Source organism: Agelaius phoeniceus, chromosome Z, assembly GCF_051311805.1.
Source record: "Agelaius phoeniceus isolate bAgePho1 chromosome Z, bAgePho1.hap1, whole genome shotgun sequence".
Lineage (NCBI taxonomy): Eukaryota > Metazoa > Chordata > Aves > Passeriformes > Icteridae > Agelaius > Agelaius phoeniceus.
In genome coordinates this window covers 82,644,056-82,665,972 of record NC_135303.1, presented here as the reverse complement: position 1 = coordinate 82,665,972, position 21,917 = coordinate 82,644,056, and the positions used below count along the sequence as shown (strand labels likewise).

The following is a 21,917-nucleotide window of genomic DNA, read 5'->3' as shown; positions in this document are numbered from 1 at the left end:
AGGCACCTCTCCTGATCTCCATGGCCTCTCAAAGATGATAATGAGCTGGGAGCTCATGTCTCCCAGCTAGCTATTATGTCTGCCAGCTCCCTCTGCCTTTGGGGATGGGTCCTGTTAGGGCCCTTGGATTTATGGATGTTGAATTTGTTTAGGTGTTAACTGATTCAATCTTCATTGAGAATTCCTGATTTCATGAGTATATTTTTGATGAACAACACCTAAAGTAATGAAACAGTGAATCTGTTCCGTTATTTTGAACCTGTGAGAGTAGCAAAAATGTCTAATTTTGTTTATTGATACTTAAAATACATTTGAAGTATTAATTTGCTCATTCATATCAAGGGTCTGCTGAAGAAATACCACCACCACCACCAGAAGAAGAAGAGGTTTTACCAGTTACAGATGAAGAAGAGGTTTTACCAGTCACAGATGAAGAAGAAAAGGTTTTACCAGTCACAGATGAGCCTTCTCCCTCATCTGAGGCACCACCAATGATTGAACCAGGATCAGATGAATGGATTTATGTAGATGAACCACTTCCTCAGGTACACTAACTTCCAACTGAAAATCTTAAATATCAAAGTATATATTTTTATTAGTGTTTTATGTATGTCCTACCTAAACATATTTTGCATCATTGCATGTTGTTTTTTTCAATATTTTTCAATAAAAAGTATGCTATTACTTTGTGATAGATATACGAAGAACTGTTGCTACTAAAATACATAAAAAAAGAAATTGTACTTTCAAATTTAATTTTGTTTTTTAATTCTTTGTAATTATCATGAAGAACACAGCTGCCAAAACAGTAATGCTTTTTACTATTATGAAATACTAACACAAGCTTACTAGATCACTTTTCTTTCTCTCACAAGAGTAAGCTGTGGTTCTCATACAAAGAGTAAGAATGAGGAGAGTGTGCACTAATCTTTCTCCTAGTATATTTTTTTCCTAATATTTTCTCCCCAAGGACATCTGCTCAGATTCTAGTGATCTGAAATTTAGGGGTTTTCTGAAATGGCTGTATTTCTGTATCTTGTGCTTAGTACCTCTCAATGGACTTTTCTTCCATGATTGTTTTTTAGTTGTTTTAGTAGCTTTTTTGAAGCCATTTACTTTTTCTTCTCTGTGACATAGCTTGCATAATTATTTTAACTCTGAAAAAATATTTCTGTTACTTCACTTGAAACCATGATCTTTGCTTGGATCATTTGATGACCCTAATCCACGGTGACACTAATTCACATATTGGGAGATGCAATGAATAATAATTCTATAATCAACCTCTGAGGGCATTTAAGATATGACAAGCATCTCTTAATTGTTCATTTTGCTGAATGTTGCTTTTTTCTCCAATCCAGTTATAATCTGTTCTAGTTCTTCTGTAAATTTTTTGAGAGGAGTGTCTGGGACTGCATGCGGTTTTTGAGATTCAGATTTTTCAAGGGTGGAAAATGATGATTTGAAATTTGTTCTGTAATTTTTTTCCTAATGTTTACCAGTTTTTCCTGTTAACTGCAATCAGCTCACATATGCTGGGTTTCCTCTGGCCATGGCCTTTATTTACATTTCATAACAGTCAGTCAGTCAAACATCACTTTTGCAACACTAGGCAGTTAGCTTAGATTTTTAGGAGCTCAAACAGTTATGAATGACCAAATTTTCTTACTCAGTGATCATTCAGTATCATCACTTATTTTATGAGCATATCCAAACCAAATACTGGAATATTCTGCTGGAATTTCACGTTCCTTTAGAGACCTACCACTTCTTCCCAAAGAAGTCACAGAATAAATATATATGTTGGTACAATGTCTGTAATCAGCTGTAAACCAAAAGAAATACATAGTGAAAAAAAATCAATAATATGATTTCATGAAATAATGTTTTTGTGTATTTGCTAATGCTACAGGTAGATTAATTACCAATAAATGAATCAATTAATTTTGATGTTTTTAACAATTCACAGGAGATAATTGATTTTTTAGTACCCTACTGGGAAGTGGTAGAAAATACTTATATGAATACGATCAAAACTGTACTTAGATGTCTAAGGGATGAACAGTACACTATAATTCATTACACAGCAGATATTAGGTAAGTAGGAATAGTATCTTATTACGTTAATATTAGCATTTTGTATTTTTCATGGGCCATTCTGTAACCCAAAAGTTATTTTTACCGTAATTTACAGAAAAAAATTTCAAGATTATTTGAAACGTCCACATCTTAAGCAGGAGTTTGTATCTCAATGGCAAGCGGATTTTAATTCAATTGCTGATGAGCTGCAAGATGACGAGGAAACAAAAGCTGAACTACACCAAAGGGTTACTGTAAGTAAATGACAGAAATTACAATATACCCAAGACTATTATTTCCTTGTATACAAGCTTGATATAACATCAGCTTGATGAATCATATTATTAACTTCTTTCTTCCTCTTTACAGTTCTTCTTAAACTATGTCTTTTCCTCTTGTGCATAATCTGTCCTTTAAAATTATTCCTCTATTCTTTGCCTGTAATTTTCTTACATCTTGCTGTGGCGTTGTGGTAAAATAAATATTTCTCTGCTCTCTTTTTTTTAACATTTTGTGGTTTTCAGAGATTTTACAAGTCGAATATTTCTATCACAATCCAAAAAATCTTGGCAGTGTTTTATTTTTTCTGTAAATTATATATGATAATCTCTGCTTTCTAAAACTGATTCATACAAAGTACATAGAATTTCTTGGGATGTTTTGATTTAGATAGATCTTTTTTAGGTCATGTCCTGAGAGTTCTTTTTCACAAAAATCAATAACTAAATGTCCTAACAAATTCAGAGCCAGATTTAGTATCATCCAAAAGTAGAGCTATCTTTGAATTCATCAGATTCCATTCCAGAACAGACATGATTTTTAGTTGAGCACAATCAGAAACGCTCCCCAAAAAGGAGAAAAGGAATACTGACAACATTTTTAGTTGAAGAGAACATTTGAGGAATGGTGGATTAATTCATCTGAGATGGAAAAAGCATTGGACCTCCTTTTCCATCGAAATATTCCAAGAGAATGGAGTAGATGACTGAAAAATCATCATCCATATTCCTAAATTCTACTGAATGGCATTATAAAAAGACTGGAATCACTCTGTCCTATATTTTAAAAAGATAAAATTAAAATGTTTGGCCTTTTGTTCATAACAGAAATCCATGTTTGGCATTATCCAGCTCAAGGTATGTGAAAAGGAGGTTATATTTGTGTATGATGCAGTGGAACTCAGATACTGTGATAAACCTAAGCACTTAGGAGTGAATATATGATTTTCAGAATTTTTTTTTAAATAACCCATTCACCCATTGTGAATCCCAAACCTGTGGGTGATTGTGAAGATGATCTTCCTCTATGCTGGTAAAGCCATGCTCATTGTATCTCCCTGAATGTATTAATTCCATCAGCCATCCTTCCTTGCTGTTAGAAGGAAAGAGGAAATTGAAAGACTGACAATCTTCATAATGTTTTTCCTCAAACTCACAGACTCCTCAACACTATCATCTCAGACTGACCCTTCCTAAAACACTGGAAAATACCAGCTGTAATATCTGAAAAATAAATTTCTCTGATATCAACCAGGAAATGTAAAAACCCACCCCATTTTGTGATGTCTGTATAATTCCTTAAAGGCCCAAAGCCCAGAGGCCAGCCAAGACTTTGGCCTGATGTTGTGGTTTAACCCCAGCCTGCACTCAAACCTCACAAAGCCATTAACCCACCACCAGTGGGATGGGGGAGAGAATTGTAAAAGTGAGAAAGCCAAGACAATTCAACAGGCAAAGCAAAAGCTGTGCACAGAAGCAAAGCAAACGAGGAATTCATCCACCCCTCCCTGTGGGCAGGCTGGTGTTTGGCCATCCCCAGGAAAGCCAGGTCCAATCACACATAGTGGTGACTTGGGAAGTCAAACACAACCACCCCAGTGTGCCCTCTGCCTCCTTCTTCTCCCTCTGCTTTATATATTGAGCATGGTGCCATATGGAATGGAATGTCCCTTTGGTCATTTGGGGACAGCTCTCCTATCTGTGTCCCTTCCCAGCTCCCTGCTACCCACAGCCCCCTTGCTGGTGGGTTGGGGTGAGGAGCAGAAAAGACCTTGGTGCTGTGCAAGTGCTGCTGAGCAGTAACAAAATCATCCCTGTGCTATCAGCACTGCTTCCAGCATGAGTCCAAATCATAACCCGTAGTCACTGCTCTGAAGAAAATTAACTCCTCCCCAGCCAAAACCAGCTCACATCCTAAATATCCAAACAGAGAATTACCATGGATAGAATACACTTCAGCAGCACATCTCTATCTGTCTTCCAGAAATTTCTCCAAATTCTCTCATTAGATTGCTATCATTGAGTATGATCAGTTGCTTGCTATCACTACTTTTCTTGTTCCAAATAGGAGAGGACTGAGCAAATGCATCCTTTCTTTGTTTTTTCACCACTTCACTACAAGAAAAGGAGAGAGAAGCTGCTTCATTGTGGAAAGAGAGAGAAAAAGAAGATACTCATAAAACATGCTTTTAGCTTCTGCCAGAGGAATATAACTTACAGTACTCCTCTGCAGTTTTCTCCACTGCTTACAGTAAATCAAAACTATGACTTAAATAATATGAGGACAAAGAGGAAAATCCTTCATGTTACATGTTTAAGAAACATACTGGAAAAAGTTTTACATCAGTTGTACAAAACATTAGTGTGGTTTTTTGTGTGGTATTGCATTTATATGAAAGTTTTTTTGTGGTAAAGGGGCTGCAGAGGTGGCTTCTGTAAGAAAGCATGGCAGCTGTGAGACAGGAGTGAGAAAATGTGAGAAACAGCTCTATGGTCACAAAGAACGGTGAAGAAGAAGGAAGAGGAGGTGCTCCAGGCACCAGGGCAGAGATTCCCCTGTGGCCTGTGGAGAAGGCTGTGGTGATGCAGGTTGTTCCACAGAAGCCCATGGAGGACCTCAGGGAAGCAGATCTCCACCCTGCAGTCCATGCAGTCCACCCAGGCTGTATCAGGTGGGCATGCTGTGAAGAAGCAGCAGCCTGGGGAGAGCCCAGCCAGAGCAGGTTCCTGGCAGGAGCTGTTGCTGATGGAATACTCACACTGGAGCAGTACAGTCTAAAGGGCTGCACACACAGAAAGGATCCACACTGGAGTGGTTGTTGAAGAACTGAAGCCTGTGGGAAGGCTTGCATCAGAAAACTCGATGGAGGACTGTACTCCATGGGAGGAAGCTCACCCTGGAGCAGGGAAAGAGTGTGAGGGAAAGGAGTGTCAGATAAAAATGTATCATGAACTCACCCTAATTATTCATTCCCCATTTTCCCCGTGCCATTTCAGAAGGAGAAAAGTCAGGAGTGAAATGAAGCCTGGGAAGAAGAATGGATGGAGGAAAGGTGTTTTTCGGTTTATTTCCCATTATTCTGCTTTGTTATTAATTGGCATTAAATTAAATTAATTGCCCCAAATCAAGTCTGTTTTGCATATGATGGTGATAGGTGAGTGATGTCCTCATCATTATCTTGATGCATGAATTTTTCCATCATATTTTCTCCCCCTTTCCTGTGAGGAAGAGTGATAGAGCAGTTTGGTGGACAGCTGGCACCCAGCCAAGGGCAACTCACCGCTGCCAATAGACATAACATACACTTAAATATTTTTCACCCAGCAGCATATTCTTATATACATATTCTACAGTGTGAACAGCCATGAATATCTGATTGCCTGCATCTTGACTACCTTCTAGCCATCATTGATATGTTAGGTAACCCAGGGACTTCCTTGTGGCTTTTGTCCAACAGAGGACAAGTGGATTTATTTGAAGTCTTCAGACAGGGGGAGAGATACAGAATCTGATATAATAGGTTGCAACCAAGACCTGGTGAATATGGAATCACTTCACCAGAAGCCTAAGCTCCTCTCCTTTTCTTCTGTCCCAGGTCAGGTAGTGTAGAAATGCCAGGAGCTGGAGACATCTCATCTTGTCCTACCTTGGCACCGTATTTAACAGCACTCTTCTCCCATAACCTCTTACGCATAATGGGCTGTCACACTAAATCCATGCAGAGATGACAATAGGGAACAAAATAGTTGCATAATGTTTTATGCTTAGTAGGCCCTCAGTGCTGTCAGTGAGCCCCATAGTGCTATTTGACATTGTCACTAGCTGAAGAGCCCTTAATTAAATAAACATTAGAGAAAACTGGTGTGGAAGAGACTCAAGTTTGAAAATCACTTGAAACCTGACACAATTTTCTCAGTATTTTTCATATTGCCCATCCCCTGAGAGTACTATTCTTAGCATATTAATTAGCAAACCATTCAAGTGCAAAGTTGTTGGTGCAGTTGACAGCTTAGCTATTCATAGTGTCATATTTGTCTAGCTTAGGTAGATTATCTCTGCCTGAGGAAAACAAGGCTGCCTGCACACTGAACTCATACCTTTGTGTTCTTCTCTCTGGCACACTTGACACTTGTAAAGAAATTTTCTGTCAGCCCTTTGTAGACATGTGACCTGACCAGGTGTTGATATTTATAATAATAAAGAAAAAGCCCCAGATAGAATGTTGCCCTATACCCAGGGAAAAAAAAAATTAAGTCTTTCTTTCATAATTAATCACCATACTTGATTTTCTGTTTTAGGACCTAAGAGATCTTCTCTGGGATATCTGTGACATCAGAAGGGAAGAAGCAGAGCTGGAACGTACTGGTATAATGAATGAAGGGTGGTTACCAGATCGTAGGGGGATTGCAATGAACCATTTCTTTACACTTATGCAGGTATGGACTGCTGCAGTAAACCTGAGAGAAATTTCATATGGTTGGCTCCAAATATGTGAAAGATTAAAAATTACTTAAGCAAATATTCATGTGTTTTCTGAATTTATAGACAAAGTTAAGAGACAAAAAAGAGATTATATTCCATACATTTAACTTTGGAATACAGGAAAGATTAAAAAAATACTATTGTTGTTCAACCCCCAAAACTTTCAATCTCTCTTATATACTGCTACTTTTTGCATTTTTTGAATTCCAATGAATCATCTTGAGTTTTGTGACATAAATGTTACAGTTCTTTATCCTTCTGTGATCATATTGACATTTCCTTTTAATTTATGAATTACATCATTCACAGCTTGATGTTATAGTATTTCCCATATCTCAAGTTTATTTCTCTGATGTGGCTTGAAATTTTATCTGCTGACTAACAAAAAGAATCCCTAAAGAATCAAGTTATGTTTTGAGATTGAGATGTCATTTGCTGCTGTTTTTCAAATATGACTGAGCTTTGAGATATGTAACTTCAAAGTTTTCAAGAGTCCCTTCAGTCCTGCAGTAAAGTAAGATTTCCCTGTTACTGCTGTTCTAGGTGCATAAAATTAGTTTAGAACTGGATTGGAGTATTCTTGACTAGACTGGCTAGACAGGCTTTTGTACAAACTGAAGTGACCATTCTGTGAATGTTTTGGCAAATTTAAAGACAATGAAAACAGTGTTTTAAACACCTGCCTTGTGATGCTAATTTAGCTGAAAAAGCCAGGCCTAAGCAGTTTAGGGTGGGGTTTCAGCCCTTTAATTCTCTCTGCTATTTTTATATGTTTAATAAAAAAGGGATCCACTCTCTTATCTCATGTGAGTGTTGTTGTAATTCAAGAAAAGTTTCTGAAATAGTCAGGGCTATAGTAAGGAGATTGTTAACTTGTTTTACAAAGAGTCTACATAATGCCCTAAATAAAGACTTTGGGCCACTGACAAAAGAGAGGTCAAAATAGCAAATAACTGCTGACTATCTGAACCTCATTGGTTCTGTAACTAGGATATTTATAGTCATGAATATTTAAAAAAATCCATCTTGAACTATATGCATAAAGGAGACAAAGTTATACTACAGAGCATAAATATTCTATTATTCTCCTAGTTATATCTTTGCAATCCTAGTTCTAACAGAATTTCATGGGCATGTATGATGGAGTTCAGTGGAGATTCAATATGAATCTTTTGTGGACATGCACAGTAAGTGTTTAAAATTATTAACACATATCAACCATATGTAAGCTTTTGTTTTCATAAAGAAAAAAATAATAGAAAACATTACTTCTTGCTTTACTTAGTACATATTCCCCCAAATAAATTAATTATTAATCCTAAAACTACAGGACTAAATATATATATAAAATAAAAATATATCTTTCTGTAATAACCACTCTTTTTAGAAGCAGCCAAAAATAGGCTTCTTTGTCATTGAGCTCTCCATTTGTGGGGTTTTCTGTTAGAGGTTACATATATTCCCCAGGTGGCTCTGTAACTGTGTAAACACATAGATTTGTATAAATGCCGTTTATCAGATTTCATTCCTTTCTATGCACACAGTTATACTAGAAGATATTTCCTCCTTAACTTATGGATAAGTGCTGGTTTACACCACAAAGGTTTTATCCTTTGTTTTGTGAATGTGGTTTTGTACATTTTCCCATGAATATTTAGTACTGTTTTGTCAGTTAGGAACTAACACCATACTGAATCAATAAATCAAAACATGACAGGTGTTAAATGTTTCATGAATCTTACTTGATTTCTTCTGAGATGATTCACACAAAAAGATCACGACACTTAGGTGTTCAAAGTCTGTTGATTACTTAGGTACTTAGAAAAACTGTATGACTTTGAAAATTTTCTCCATCATGTAAGCCTTTTTATTTTATGCTTTTAAGACTTTAGTTCTTCTGAACAAGAAGATCCATGTAATTTGTCAGCACTAATGTACTTGCTACTGGGAAATATATATATTCATCATAATATATTGTAATTAAATTGAATGCGTTGAACATTTTTTATTGTAAATAGCTTTTCCTATTTTAAAAATTAAGATTCTTATTGCTGCCTAGAAATGACAGTGTGAATACATTATAGATGTAAGTAGAAATATGCATGCAGTATATTATCAATTTTAAAACAAAAATGACTGCTCTCCCTGAAACTCTTAAAATTTAGAATTGATTCTATTAACATGTGATAACAAATATTTATTCTGTGATATGTTGAATTGCAATCTCTTTGTCCTTTCTTCTTCAGGTTGAACTGGATCGTTTCCAAGATACAAAGAGACTTCTTCATGACTATTATAGGGCAATGGAAGGAAAAATCCCAACAGAAGACACTCAAGATTTTACTAGAATCCCGTTGTTAGATATTATTAATGGAGAGCAGAAGGAAGATCAAGATGAACCAAGAAGGTAGAAATTCAGCATAAAATGGAACAAATAGAGCACATAAAATGAACAAATAGGATGCACTGATAGATTTTTGGAGTATATGGAATTAGATATATGTATATTTCAAAGGATGGAGAAATAAGAAATTTTTAACCAGGGATTATAGTCAAATGATGAATCTCAAATAATTTTAGAGGTTACATTTATCCCTCATTTTTTGCTTATTTATCTGTATCATATTCACCAATGCATCGCTGAATTGCAAAACATTTTAAAAGCTGCCTCAGGAGGAAATATACTATTATAGAAATGTTTCCTTCTTTCCTTTATATTGCTGATAGTTTACAACACAATCCTCACATATGTAAAGCATTGTTGTGGAACATTAGTTGATTTAAAATTTGTGCCAATAAATAAAATTAAATGTTATCAATTTTATGTAAATGTAAATCAAATTAACTGTTATGTAATAACAGATGTAAATCAAAGCAACCTATAAAGATGTACTAAACTGAATGCCATATTAAAAGATGAGGGATTCCACCTGATACTTTCACAATATAGAAAATACCATCAGTAATAACACCCAATTTTTTAGCTTAATTAGAGTGAATTAAGAAATTATCTAAATAATGTGTCTGAATGTGGAATTCATCAGCAGATCAAACAGTCACTTGATGTAATTTTATCCATCTGTTATTATTTTTTAGGTCTTACACTTAAACTGGACATTTTTCTGGCCATATACACAGCTCATTACTTTTGGTCATAAGGAAAGTTCCTCCCTTTTTTTTGCTATTGCAAATTTTGAAAATACTATTTCCATTCTTTCAGTGTATTCTCCAATGTAGATATTGACACTTTTTATAAAGCAGTATCTAAATTATTCCTTATATTTTATTTTTGAGGATTCCTCTAGTTTCTTTGAAACCACCTTCACCAGGTAATACAGAGTCAGAAAAGAGTGGAACTAAGAAGAAGAGTCTTAAGGAAAATAGTTCTGAAAATGGAGTGACCACTTACAGGGATGATAAAAATCTTGTCATTGATGCATGGCAAGCAGCAGTAACAGCAGTATCAGATATGGTATGGAATGTTTTATTTACTTAAAGATGTCTGGATTGTACAAAGTCCCCCCATTCAGAGGCAGTCTAAACACATCATCTTTGCACTGTTTATCTCAGTTTCATATGTCTTGCTCCACCACTGATATTCCCATTGAATATGTTTATAGTTCTATGAGGAAAATGTTGGAGTGTGTGTTTTCAGCACCTCCATATTTATAATGGAGCCTTTCATTCCATTACTGAGAAATATTTCAAATGTTGCCTCTATGTATCTTCTTCCATGATAAACTCTTCTCTTATCCCTCAATAGAAGTGTGAGAAGATGGATTAAGTTTAATCCTGTGATGCAGTGTTTGCTCAAACCTTTCACATGTTCAGACCCTATGGTTACATTCTTTTTTCTATATAGCTTAAAGTAAATTAGGTAAGATTTTCAAATGGTTGGTTTCTAGGTTAGATTTTTATTTTCTCTTTGATCATTTAAAATAAATTAATTTATGCCCCCTTATCATGTAGCTCTAGGCTTGCTTTGTGTACTGTTGATTCTTGCTTTTCTAATGTTTTCCTCAAGCACAAACAGTGGCTGCAAGAATTAAACTCAGTATGGCTCTGTCTTCCTTTTCTGCTGCAGACTTTTATTTTTGATAAATAAAATTTAGTCAATTAGTTAAAATATCTCCTTTGCTTTTTTAATGTGTCTACTTCTCATCAAGTATTTTCAGCAAGCATTGGTTATTTAAAACAGTAGTTGCACAGAGCTGATACTATGTACTGTACTATGTGTGACTGTGGTGTCAAGGTAACAGCTGAAATTGAGTTTAGAGAAATGGAGGAAGAAAATGAACGTCAGCTAAAACAGAAATCTTCAAAAGCTGCACAGAAACAACCAGGCAAAGAGGCTGGGAAAGATACCAAAGGTGCCAAAAATGCATCTTCCAAATCACCTCCTAAAAAAAAAGGTATTTAAAATGCAGGCTTTTTTTAGCAGTGCTTGAAATAATTGAAATGTAAATATATGAATAATACAGAAATGAATAACCCAACAGATTTAATTTGGATATAATTTCTCTTTTAAAATGTGATGTCAGTATAAAAAGCTGATAGTGATAAATGAGGGGAAAGGCATTTGAATGGCAATTCCATTTATTTAAACATGTGTAGTTGTTACATGTAGAAATAAATATTCTAAATGGGAAGTAAAAATTATTTTTTCTTCATGTTCTGCATTGGAATGGAACAGTTAAAGCTAGTTTATCAAGTAAAATAAATTATGCCTACTTGACAGCTGAAGTCCTAAAAAAGAGCAGATTCCTATTGAGGTAAGTTTTGCACATAGGCCTGGAAAGAACCTATCCCACCAGGTGAAAACACAAAATTTATTTCCAAGAGAGAAAAAGCAGGCAGTGTGCTGAAAGAAGTTGTGGCTGTTTATACATTTAACATATATACATATATACATTTATACATATAACAAGGCTGTTTATACATTTTCTGACAACTATTTCCTTGTGCAGATAGTAGTTTATGTAGTCTTCACCTTTTGTCTGCAATGTGTCATAACTTCATTAGGAAGCAAGGCCTGTACCCTAAACTTTTGTGTCTTTTGTTAAGATATTCTACATAGCAAGAGAGAAGTTCAGGCCCTGTGGGTGTAGGGTAGCCTGAAATTCATATACTCCAAATTAGAAAGCTGCAATTGCAGAGTTATTGAGCATAACACAGTTGACTTTTTTTCTTTGACAGAAGTTTCTTTTGCACTGTGCTCAGTTCTCTCTCTCTCTGGTTATTTCTGCCCATACAGAGTGAACAGAAGCTTAGCCTTGCAAATACTTAGCCAGTTGTGAGCCCCAGGGAGCCTTAGGCTTAATTTTAGCATCTCAGTTTAGCCAAGAGAGTAAAAGATTTTCAGACTTCTAGAAAAGTTTTGTGATAAAACTCAGCAGCTGTTGTTGCATGCTAGTTTGAGGTTTGTGGATTGCTTATTGGAACCAAATTTTTGTTCAAACCGGGTACAAGATTATCTGAAATCAGGAATCCAGAACTGCAGCTAGAAAGCTGTGCCTTCTTCCTAGTAGAAGATGAAGTATGAACTGATGGATTTGTGACTAAAGTATTGACTTTGATTTCATTTCAAATACAGTGTTACTGTAGTGTTCCTGTAACATGAGAACTCCCGAGGGAGCTGTGGGCTGGTAACAGAGTGATACAACTTACCACATGTAGTTTTATCACTTCTAGAACTGACCATTTGTTTTGTGTTGACCTTATGTATCATGCAGATATCATTATATTTTTTCTGTAACATCTCCATCTGCTCTTCTTCTAGGATAAAGCAATTAAAATATTTTCATTTTGTTGAGTAATAGTAAAAGTTTTGTGGCTACAGAATTTCACGCAGTCTCTAAAAACATTATAAAATACCTTTACTGTATCTGTTCCTAGATAAGTAAGTCAAAACAAGGTAGAAGTGCAGGTTTGAAGGGGCATGAAATAACAGATCTCCTTTTTCTTTCTGGTTTGTTTTTGGTTTTTTGTTGTGTTTTTTTTTTTTTTTATAGCATAATTCTTTTCACTTCTTTGATGGTAACTACTACCATAGCATATTTATTATAGTTTGTTAAACTTGAATTTATTCCAGAAGAAATAAGTATTATTCAAAAGACATTTATTTATGTTCTGGTTGCACTAAATAGGTAAATACTAGGGTAAAACAGGACATTCTGACCATCTAGGATCAAATGAGAGGCACACTTATTGAGTCATGATTTTCCATTCAGAAATACATTTTAGGATGTTATTTAACCAACTTTAGTAGAGTTGTGTATGCTGGGGTATTTATATGCAGTGTTAACCTTAGCATGACTTGCAGATGTAAATCACATTTGGCAGCTGAGTATCCACCTTTGCATTCTCATAAATGGTCACATCAAGTAAGGTGGAAAATGTGATTTTTCATGATACACAAATTTTTCATGATACAAGCAAATCTAAAGACTGAGAGGTCTGTTTTCCTGCAGGAGCAAAAGCCACTCCAGCTCCTATAGACCCAGAAGAATTAAGGAAAGAAGAACTGGCAGTTAAAATAAAGCAAGAATATTTCAGTGCCTTGAAACAGGAGGGTATGTTACTATTTGGTTACTTATATTGGTAGGTGATTGTTCTTCCTAATTTGACTAGTATGCTAGTCAATACTAACCGGAGACAGTAGGCAAAATGGATGGATAAGAAAGAAAAAGAATGAGAGTCAGTCATATCTGGAGAAATCAGGAAATATTTTTAGTGTGGTAATCATCAGTCATTCTGTGGTAAATGTACTAAAGGTTGTAATATGATTTTCATTCCTTTTGTTTCATTTAATCTAATTTAATTGTCATGACTAAGCAAATATTCATCAGAGAAAAGATTTTGCATAAGTTGTTACTCACACTTCAATATTCAATTGAATTGGATTCAGTATTTGAAATGTTTTGTTCTGGGAAAGAAATTTTTGGCAATTGCATATTTCATTGATTTTTTTTCTCTGATTCCCTCCTCTTCAAGCAACATGGGATTCAAGCAGCAGGACATAGATTTTGTTTGTTCTTCCAAAATGCTTTATGAGCAGACTCTTCCAAAACTTACATATTGTTCAGGCATTCTGTCTCTTTTTCTGTCTTACCCAATAACTTTCAAACAAAATAGTTCATTTCAGCCAAAAGGAGATGTTTGAAGAAAGAAGTCCCAAATTGAAAATGGTTTGAGAATTTTTTTTAAAGATAGGTTTAGACTAGAAGGAAGACTGTTTTGTCATTAAGGGGAAGACAGAACCCAGCTTTTATTGTTTCTATTTGGCAACAGTTGGCAAGCCCATCGTCACATGGTACCTCTTTGGTGGGCTAGCTATTGCATAGTATTTTATTATGAAAAATAGAGGGCAAACAGCAGTTATTGAACAAACCACAAACTCATAAGGTTTCTTTAGATCCAGTCAGACCAAATGCTTGTACATCTACATCTTTGATCATGGTTTAATATAAAAGCAGTTCAAGAATAAAAATGCCAAGATCTTGGGGTAATGAGAATAATAGTAATAACGTTGAAGATCCTAATTGCATGAATATGAATTTTAGTAATTCATTAACATGTATTTTTTTTTCTTGACATTGCTTCATTTTCATCCTATATTACGAAAAAAATCCCAAGAACCTAAGGATGGCTGAGCATGTTGATCTCTATTTCCTATTTGCACAGGCACATAGCTGGTATTTGAGAATCATAGTTTTGCTGGCAGCTTTGTTATCCAGTTACCTTTTGGGAACTTGTGGTTTTCGTTTATGCAGATACATAGAGTCTAGAAAAGGCACTAGTTTTGTATAGTTGCTAAGTTTTTAACGTTGATTTAATATTTAATTTCTCTGTTGCAACAATGTACCTTGCCTTTTATTCTGTTAGTGGTAAGAGAGCAGTTTTATCAATCGTCTATGCAGTACCTACCTCTGAAAATACAGGGAGACAAAAATTGACATGCACTTACCTCTGTAACATACTGATAGCAGCTGCTCAAAGAACATATACAGAAGCCACAATTACATCAGCCTTAACTGTACTACAGAAAAGTGACTAGCCAGGCAGCAAGTATCCTCTAAGGTACTTTTAGCTAAAAACAGTTAAATATGCTGAATTTTAGGTGCTTAGACAGAGAACATTCCTCACATTTTATAAATATTATTCATTATGATTTTACCATTTAAACAGAGACAGCCACAAAATCTCGGCTAGAACTTATAAAAGAAAAAGCTTTAGCATTTCTTGAGGATCTAAAATTTAAAGCAGAAGAGGCTTATAAAGATATGGAAAAGTGGCTTGGATCCACCTTCTTGGAGGAAAAATCAAGGTAACATGTATCAATTTTAAACAGGATTTTTTTGGGGTCTTTTTTTTAACCTAGATTAAGGTAGTAAATATAGCTGTGTCTGGAGACAGAAGTAATTTAGAAAAAATGTAGAAAATAATAATTTCATGTAGTTTTATCTTAGAAACCTGAATGCTAGTAATTCATTTCTTGGCTGATTAAAGGGTTCCGCTTGTAACTGTAAAGGTAATTATCACGGTATGCTGTTTTTCTTGACTACAGGTTTAGCAGATTGCTGAGCAGACAATCAGATATACCATTCAGTAGAAAGCTCTGTATCATTTCAGTAGCTTCTTTCCTGTTTTTTACACACACTGGAAAACTCCATCTGTTGTTCTTATCACCACATATTACATTTCTCAAAATTATTTCAAGGACCATAAAAAAAAGTTCTCCTTTGCAGTTTTTTTCTGTCCTAGTAAATAAAATGTACTTGGGATCACTATAGCACTTTAGACTGACATAGAATGACCAATGTCTGTATTATTAAAGGGCTTTTCCTCTCTAAAGGAAAGGAGTGACTTTGCCTTTTACAAAGTATTTCTGGCCTCTACCAACTTTTGAATTATACCTGGGACAGTGCTGCTTGATCCATGTCAGGGCATGACCAAGAAGAGAGGCATAAATGGAGGATGTGAAGGCTTTGACAGGCAATAGCTCAAAGAGGAAAGCTTCTTCTTTCCAGCCGGTTTTATTTGCTCTCCTGATGTGCTAACAAAGACACAGTATTTAAGTAATATCATATCCTTTGACCTGACACTCCAAGCCAAATCTGTGTTCAACATTATAGACAGCTGATGTCTTTCCTGTATAAAGTGTACTCATTGCACTTGAAGGAGGAGATCATGTGCCTCTCCAGTATGCCAGCCTAGGAAGTGCTTTCGTGTTTTTCCATCAGGTCTCTTCTGTGTCTTAGATCTGACTTTGTATAAATTTCTGACTGCAGTCAAAAGATCTCTTGCAGCCACAGGAAGAGTAGATTTTGGTAGTTACAGAATCCACACAGAGGGTTTGAAATTCTTACTTTAAGAAAACTTTAAAAGCATAAGCATATTAAAATTTAAAGCTATGTTGTTAACACTGTGTATTATACTCATGAGTTTCTGCAATTTTGTTTTCAGTGTTGAAAAACTGGTAGAGGTTGCACGACATCATATTGAGAGTTCTAGCAAAATCTTATATGAAATGACTTTAGAAGGAACAGATTTCTTCATCAATGGTGATGTAAAAATGGTTCCTGACCCTGTTCCTGACCCTGATCCTCCACCAGAATTTCAACGCATAGAAACCTCTGGAAGCAGTACTCTAACTATTTCACAACTTACTACACTTCATAAGCAGTTTCTACAGCTGGCACCAAAAGGTAAGAAATTTTTCCTTTTAACTCCCAAAGGACTGTTGGTTATCTACTTAAAATCTAGAGTAATTGGGAGCTTAGTCACTTGTCTGTATTGCTAAACATAACATCAGTTATCTATATTGTTAAAGATTGTACTACAGTTAAAGATCCTGCTACATAAAAAAGCAAAGTCATTGTGAGGGGATATTGAAAATGTGAAATAACAGACCAGTTGAAAGCTTTTAATGGCTTTCCTAGGGGTTTTTATTGTCAAGACTACATGTTTGGTATTCCTCTAACAGGTGTCTCAGTAATAGGTTTTCAGTACAGTGTGTATCATGCTTGCTTTACTTAAATATGCAAGTTTTAATTTTTTTTACTAATTGAGAGCTCAGTGAGCTCAGGCTATATTATTTTAAAACACATTTTTTAAATTATCAGTATTTTCATGGAACTATTATATAGAGTCTATTATAAATATTAACCATTATGTTCTTCAATGTGTGCCTGTTGTCTGGGTGGTTTGCAAGCATTAGCTCAGACATGTAATTTTTTTTACCTTTAAACATGCATTTTTTGTATGTCTACCCCCTAATTATGGGAACTTAAGGCTTAGAGTGCCTAAAAAAAATTGCAATAATTTTTGGGACTGTATAAATGTTACAAAGTAATTTAGGTAAGGCAGTTTTAAGCTGAGATGGAAAGTACTTACATGTGTATTTGCAGAGTGTTTCATTATCAGTGTTCCATATTAAAATCATAATGTTAGTATTATTGCCACTAAGACTGTGAAATACAATATGTAAACAAGTGCTTACAATTCAAGATCTAACTCTTCCAGTGTAATAAGGCCACAAAGGCACAATGAAGTCGAGTTAATTCTTTATTGTGAAATTCTTTACATGCATATTTATAGAGCAATTCCAATTTCCTTTTGCATATAAAACCACTTCAGGGAGAAAGATATTTACAGTTTTCCCATAGAGAGAGGCATATCATCTTATCTCTAGTGTAGGAATGTAGATGTGTGTGTAAGCATTTCAAAATCTCCTGTAGAGACCTACTCTGCAGGTAGTAATGCATATATAATATGACACGAAACTAAAACTCTGTGTGTTTGTAATCATTTACAGTGCTATAGAAGTGAAACACAGATACCAGTTTAATTGGTATTTCCACTTAAAAGGGTTTTTTTGCTTTTAGATCAATCATGATTAAGATACTTAAAACAAAAAAAAAATTGTCTATTACAAACTTTAATATTCTTGACATATTTAGGACAGAACTACTATTTTCTTTGTAAATTTGTAATAATTAGCAAAAAAACAATTGAAGTCTTTATCATTCTAAAGTATTTCCCTTTTGATAGTATTATATTCCCTAAAATGACCCAACATGACTTGCATGACTATCTGAAAAAGGGATAGCAGTCATGAGACTGTAAAAGAATGCTGTTGCTTGTTCTCTGAGACAATGGGAAAGACTTATTGTTTAAAATAAGGTCCCATACCCCATGTAATTATCTTCTGTTTGGTGACTATTACCTTTTGTGGATAGCTGAATTAGGATGGAAGGCACAAGCTGTGCAAGTCATCTTTAAAATACTTCCTCCCAGTCTCTTACACATTTTAAGACTGCATAAATCACATCCTAGGTTTCCTAAGGTGACCACTTCGCTTCATTATAGACTCCTTTCTTTCCTAAAACATCAGGAAAATTTTCCATAGGCTTCTGTCTCCCCTTTTTCAGTAGAATGGTCAAGAGAAAATACACATCTCAGTAGTTAGTCTCTCACTGTACAAAAGAGGGAAAAACACTAAAGCACCCAGCACAGCAGCAGTGAAATTGTTGAACAGCATCTCTAAAGGAGATACCAAAAGGTAACAAACAAGCCCCTGCCTTGTAGAACCTCCAAACAGATCTAGATTTGCTGCCAAACATCTTATTTTTTCTTATTCTTACCTACCCCAGCATATCTCTCAGCATTCATAGTGGAAGTTCACATAAAAAAGCACACGGAGCACAGGCTATTTGACAAGTCTAAATAGAATAAATCTACCAATCTCCTTGTACTAGAATAGAAGCAGTAGTGAACAATAAATTTCCTGAAGTTGTTCTGAAAATTGGAATTTTTAGGCTTTTCTAAAGCCTAAAAAGAGAGATTACATGAATCATGTGGAGATTACATGAAGCATATTTTTACTTAGAAATGCAAACAAACAAAGAGCAACAAAGGAGGGGTGATTATATAAGAAGAAATTACCATGTAAACAGGTTTGTCACAAGATATTTGGTAAAGGTCAAAAGGAAATATTTTCAAAATATATTTAACAAAATGCCAAAATTAAAACTAAAAGTGGGAGTGCCAATATACTTAAAAATTTTTGATATTCATGGAAGAATTCTTATGAAACAGTTTTGTGTTTCCTAGGAATCTAAAATTTTAAAGAACTACCGATTCTTCACAGACAACTTTGTGCTGTCGTGCACACTTGGCTCTCCATGGAAGCAAATTATTCTCCATTCTAAGCACCAACGGACAAAAAAACAGCCTGTGCTGGACCTTCCTACCTACTGACAGTCTTTCATTTGAGAAAAAAGTTTATTTCTTGTTTTATTATTATCCCAAGTGCTATTGCCCAAAGTCAACATCAGTCTGCACTAATTACTTTCATTAACTCTTTGATCAAGTTTTTAACAATGCTCTAATATATTACCTTCAGAGTGCTTTTTCATAGGAACAGCTGTGACAACTCTTAAATGGAGCTAATAACATTAAAGTTTTCTATTTTCTCTCTTAGAATCTTTTTGAATGCATGCTTTTCTTATCAAAAAATTTAAAATATCCAGTAGATCTCATCCCCTTTGATTCCCTTGAGCACTATGATCTTCTATAATCACATCTCTTGTAATTTCAATTAGCACACATATGGAATGTCTCAGTTTTCTTCTAAAGCTCTTTCAGAGAATGCAATTTGGGTGTGGTTTTGCATTACAAAGCAGATCGAAGTAGATTCTATGCCAGATTTGTTCTCTACCTTATGACTGAATCACACAAGAACATTTAATTTTTTTTTCTTTTTCATAGGCATGATCCTTATGAACATTCAGTTTAATTATAGAAGTGATTCTATAATTAGATAGAACAGACACCAGTTGGGTTTAAAAAATTCTATATCCAATAACCAAAAATGTTTAAAATGCTTTTTTACAAAACTATCAAATAGTCTGCTAAGATGTAAGCATAAGAGACAACCAATGGCCATATTGCATTGCTGTGTGTTTCCAAATTTTGAACCTGTGAATTGAATTTTACTGTATTGGTAGATTTGGAGCAGACAGTTATAATAAAGTGTGCATGTAGCTCAGCTGAAATATTACCTTTTCAATGTAATATTTTATTGAGTCAGGATTGTAAGATGACCCTGGTTAATGTCTACAGATTATCCTTTCTTTCCCCAAGCACTGTTGTAGAAACAATTGAAGAATAGTAATTGCCTGACTTTGATGCAAATAGAGACAGAAGTCCATATGAGAGCATAGGAATAGTTTCGTCATCTCTAACTTACAGCTTTTAAAGACTATTTATCTTCAATGTGTTTTTTTAAGACTTGAAAATATGAAAGTTTTAAGTTTGTGGACAGAGGAAGTATCTCTTTCTAGGTGAAAACTTAGTAATTCTACCAATAGTTTAATTTATATCTCCTGTTATGTCTCTTACTAAGTCATGTATGTTATTTAATTTCAGAAATTTGTGGAACATATTTAACATGTTTGTATATGTTTCTGCGCATTTGAATATATATATATATCTATATATATCTATATCTATATCTATATCTATATCTATATCTATATCTATATCTATATCTATATCTATATCTATATCTATATCTATATCTATATCTATATCTATATCTAATTTGAAGATTTAAGTCAGCATGACAGATGATCTCACCCCTGACTACATCTGTGGAGCAACTAAAATACCTTAATTCTCAGTGCTTCTAAGTTTAAAATCCCAATTCTTGCCAGTTAGCAAAGATTGGACATATAGCAGCACCAGTAATAATTAGTGAATATGCAAATTGTGCAAATACTTACAGTGAAATTGACTGCAGGGAGTGATGAGTCTATCAACTTGGATGAAAAGTATCATGTTTTTGAGACTCCTATCTTTTTCACCTAAGGGTAGAAGTATCCCATATTACTACCTTTTAGAGTCTTAAAGTTAAAAGATTGTAATTCAGCCTTCAGGGTTTATTTCACTCATTCATCCTTATGAAATTGCTACAGAGTCTGGTGTGTAATTTGCAAGGGATTATTATCCAAATCTCTAGTCAGGAACTGCCATGGAAACATTTTTCTCAGTGAAAATAGAAGGGAATATTAATCTGTTCACATGTTTTGATAAAATTTGATGATGAGGGAATAAATGGTGACATAATTCTCATCTCTAGTATAAGTTTACAATCTCTTAATATTTTGTTAACTGTGTAAGTGTATAGTCTGAATGTTTAATAGAGACTTACTACTTCATCACTTTATGGAAATATTTTTATACAGTGCCTATAGAAAATATCTATTGACAGGGTTATCATTAAGAAATAGTCTCTTTTGTATATCTGCCTTAATAACTGAGGCATAGAGATTGCTCTTTAAATGTCACAGGTTCCATTTAAAATGTCACAGTCCTAGTTCACAGGGTCTAGTGTAAACTTATGCTGCTGTCATTTATCATGCTCCTTTTTAAATGTTTTGGGGTTTTTTTTCTGTTTTCAGTTTCACTAGTGGTCATAATATCTTCACTAAATTTTTTTTTGCTTTTTTTTTGAAGTTCTGCACTGTTTATTGAAACATGTGAAAGCTTGCCAGTCACTGTGTGTATCAGGGAATGATACTGCCTTTTAAGAAGATTTCAATGAGAAATAATTCTACCTAATGTAGCTTTTCCAAGATTGGTTTTCTTCTTGATTTCATTTGATAACAAACTTAATGTGAAGAAGTTGCTTCATAAATTGCTTCATATGTAGTTCAGGTTGGCTTCCTTTTGTATCCTCTATTCTTTCTATGGCATCACTGCAACAGATCCCACCTTTTCCTATATTCCCAGTTTCTCCATGTCAATTTAAAGAAAAATGTTGGAAACACTGAAGGCCAATCTTACAGGGAATATTATCCCTGATTGTGGGTCACAGGTCTACTCTGATCCCTATTTCCCTAATCACCAGCACATTTCCACAGGTTTCCTTATGCCTAAAGAAGAAGGAGGCACTCTAGAGGTGTTAAAATGTTTTTGTCCCTTACACCCTTTTTACTTCTCAAGTTGCAGGTTTAGTTTTCCAGCCCTCCACCTCTTTTTCACCTTACCTTGTGATTTTGTGTCTGCCTAAG

The 21,917-nt window shown here is 34.7% G+C and overlaps 1 protein-coding gene across 10 annotated transcripts in view; it reads left to right on the top strand.

The window, feature by feature from the left end:
- Nucleotides 1-21,917, top strand: part of SPEF2 (sperm flagellar 2) — a 75,148-nt gene that overhangs the window by 33,347 nt on the left and 19,884 nt on the right. For 9 of the 10 annotated variants that reach the window (XR_013179811.1, XR_013179810.1, XM_077171320.1 and 6 more), the window contains exons 18-27: nt 343-545; nt 1,970-2,097; nt 2,195-2,333; nt 6,657-6,794; nt 9,087-9,247; nt 10,135-10,312; nt 11,093-11,252; nt 13,311-13,412; nt 15,028-15,166; nt 16,306-16,547. Coding sequence is in view for 8 of the 10 variants with exons in the window: in XM_077171320.1 (XP_077027435.1) it covers nt 343-545; nt 1,970-2,097; nt 2,195-2,333; nt 6,657-6,794; nt 9,087-9,247; nt 10,135-10,312; nt 11,093-11,252; nt 13,311-13,412; nt 15,028-15,166; nt 16,306-16,547 (1,590 nt within the window). In the remaining 2 variants the exon portion in view is untranslated. Of the gene's footprint in view, nt 1-342; nt 546-1,969; nt 2,098-2,194; nt 2,334-6,656; nt 6,795-9,086; nt 9,248-10,134; nt 10,313-11,092; nt 11,253-13,310; nt 13,413-15,027; nt 15,167-16,305; nt 16,548-18,954; nt 19,077-21,917 lie in introns of those variants that run through there. The other variant, XM_077171326.1, reaches the window with a different exon arrangement.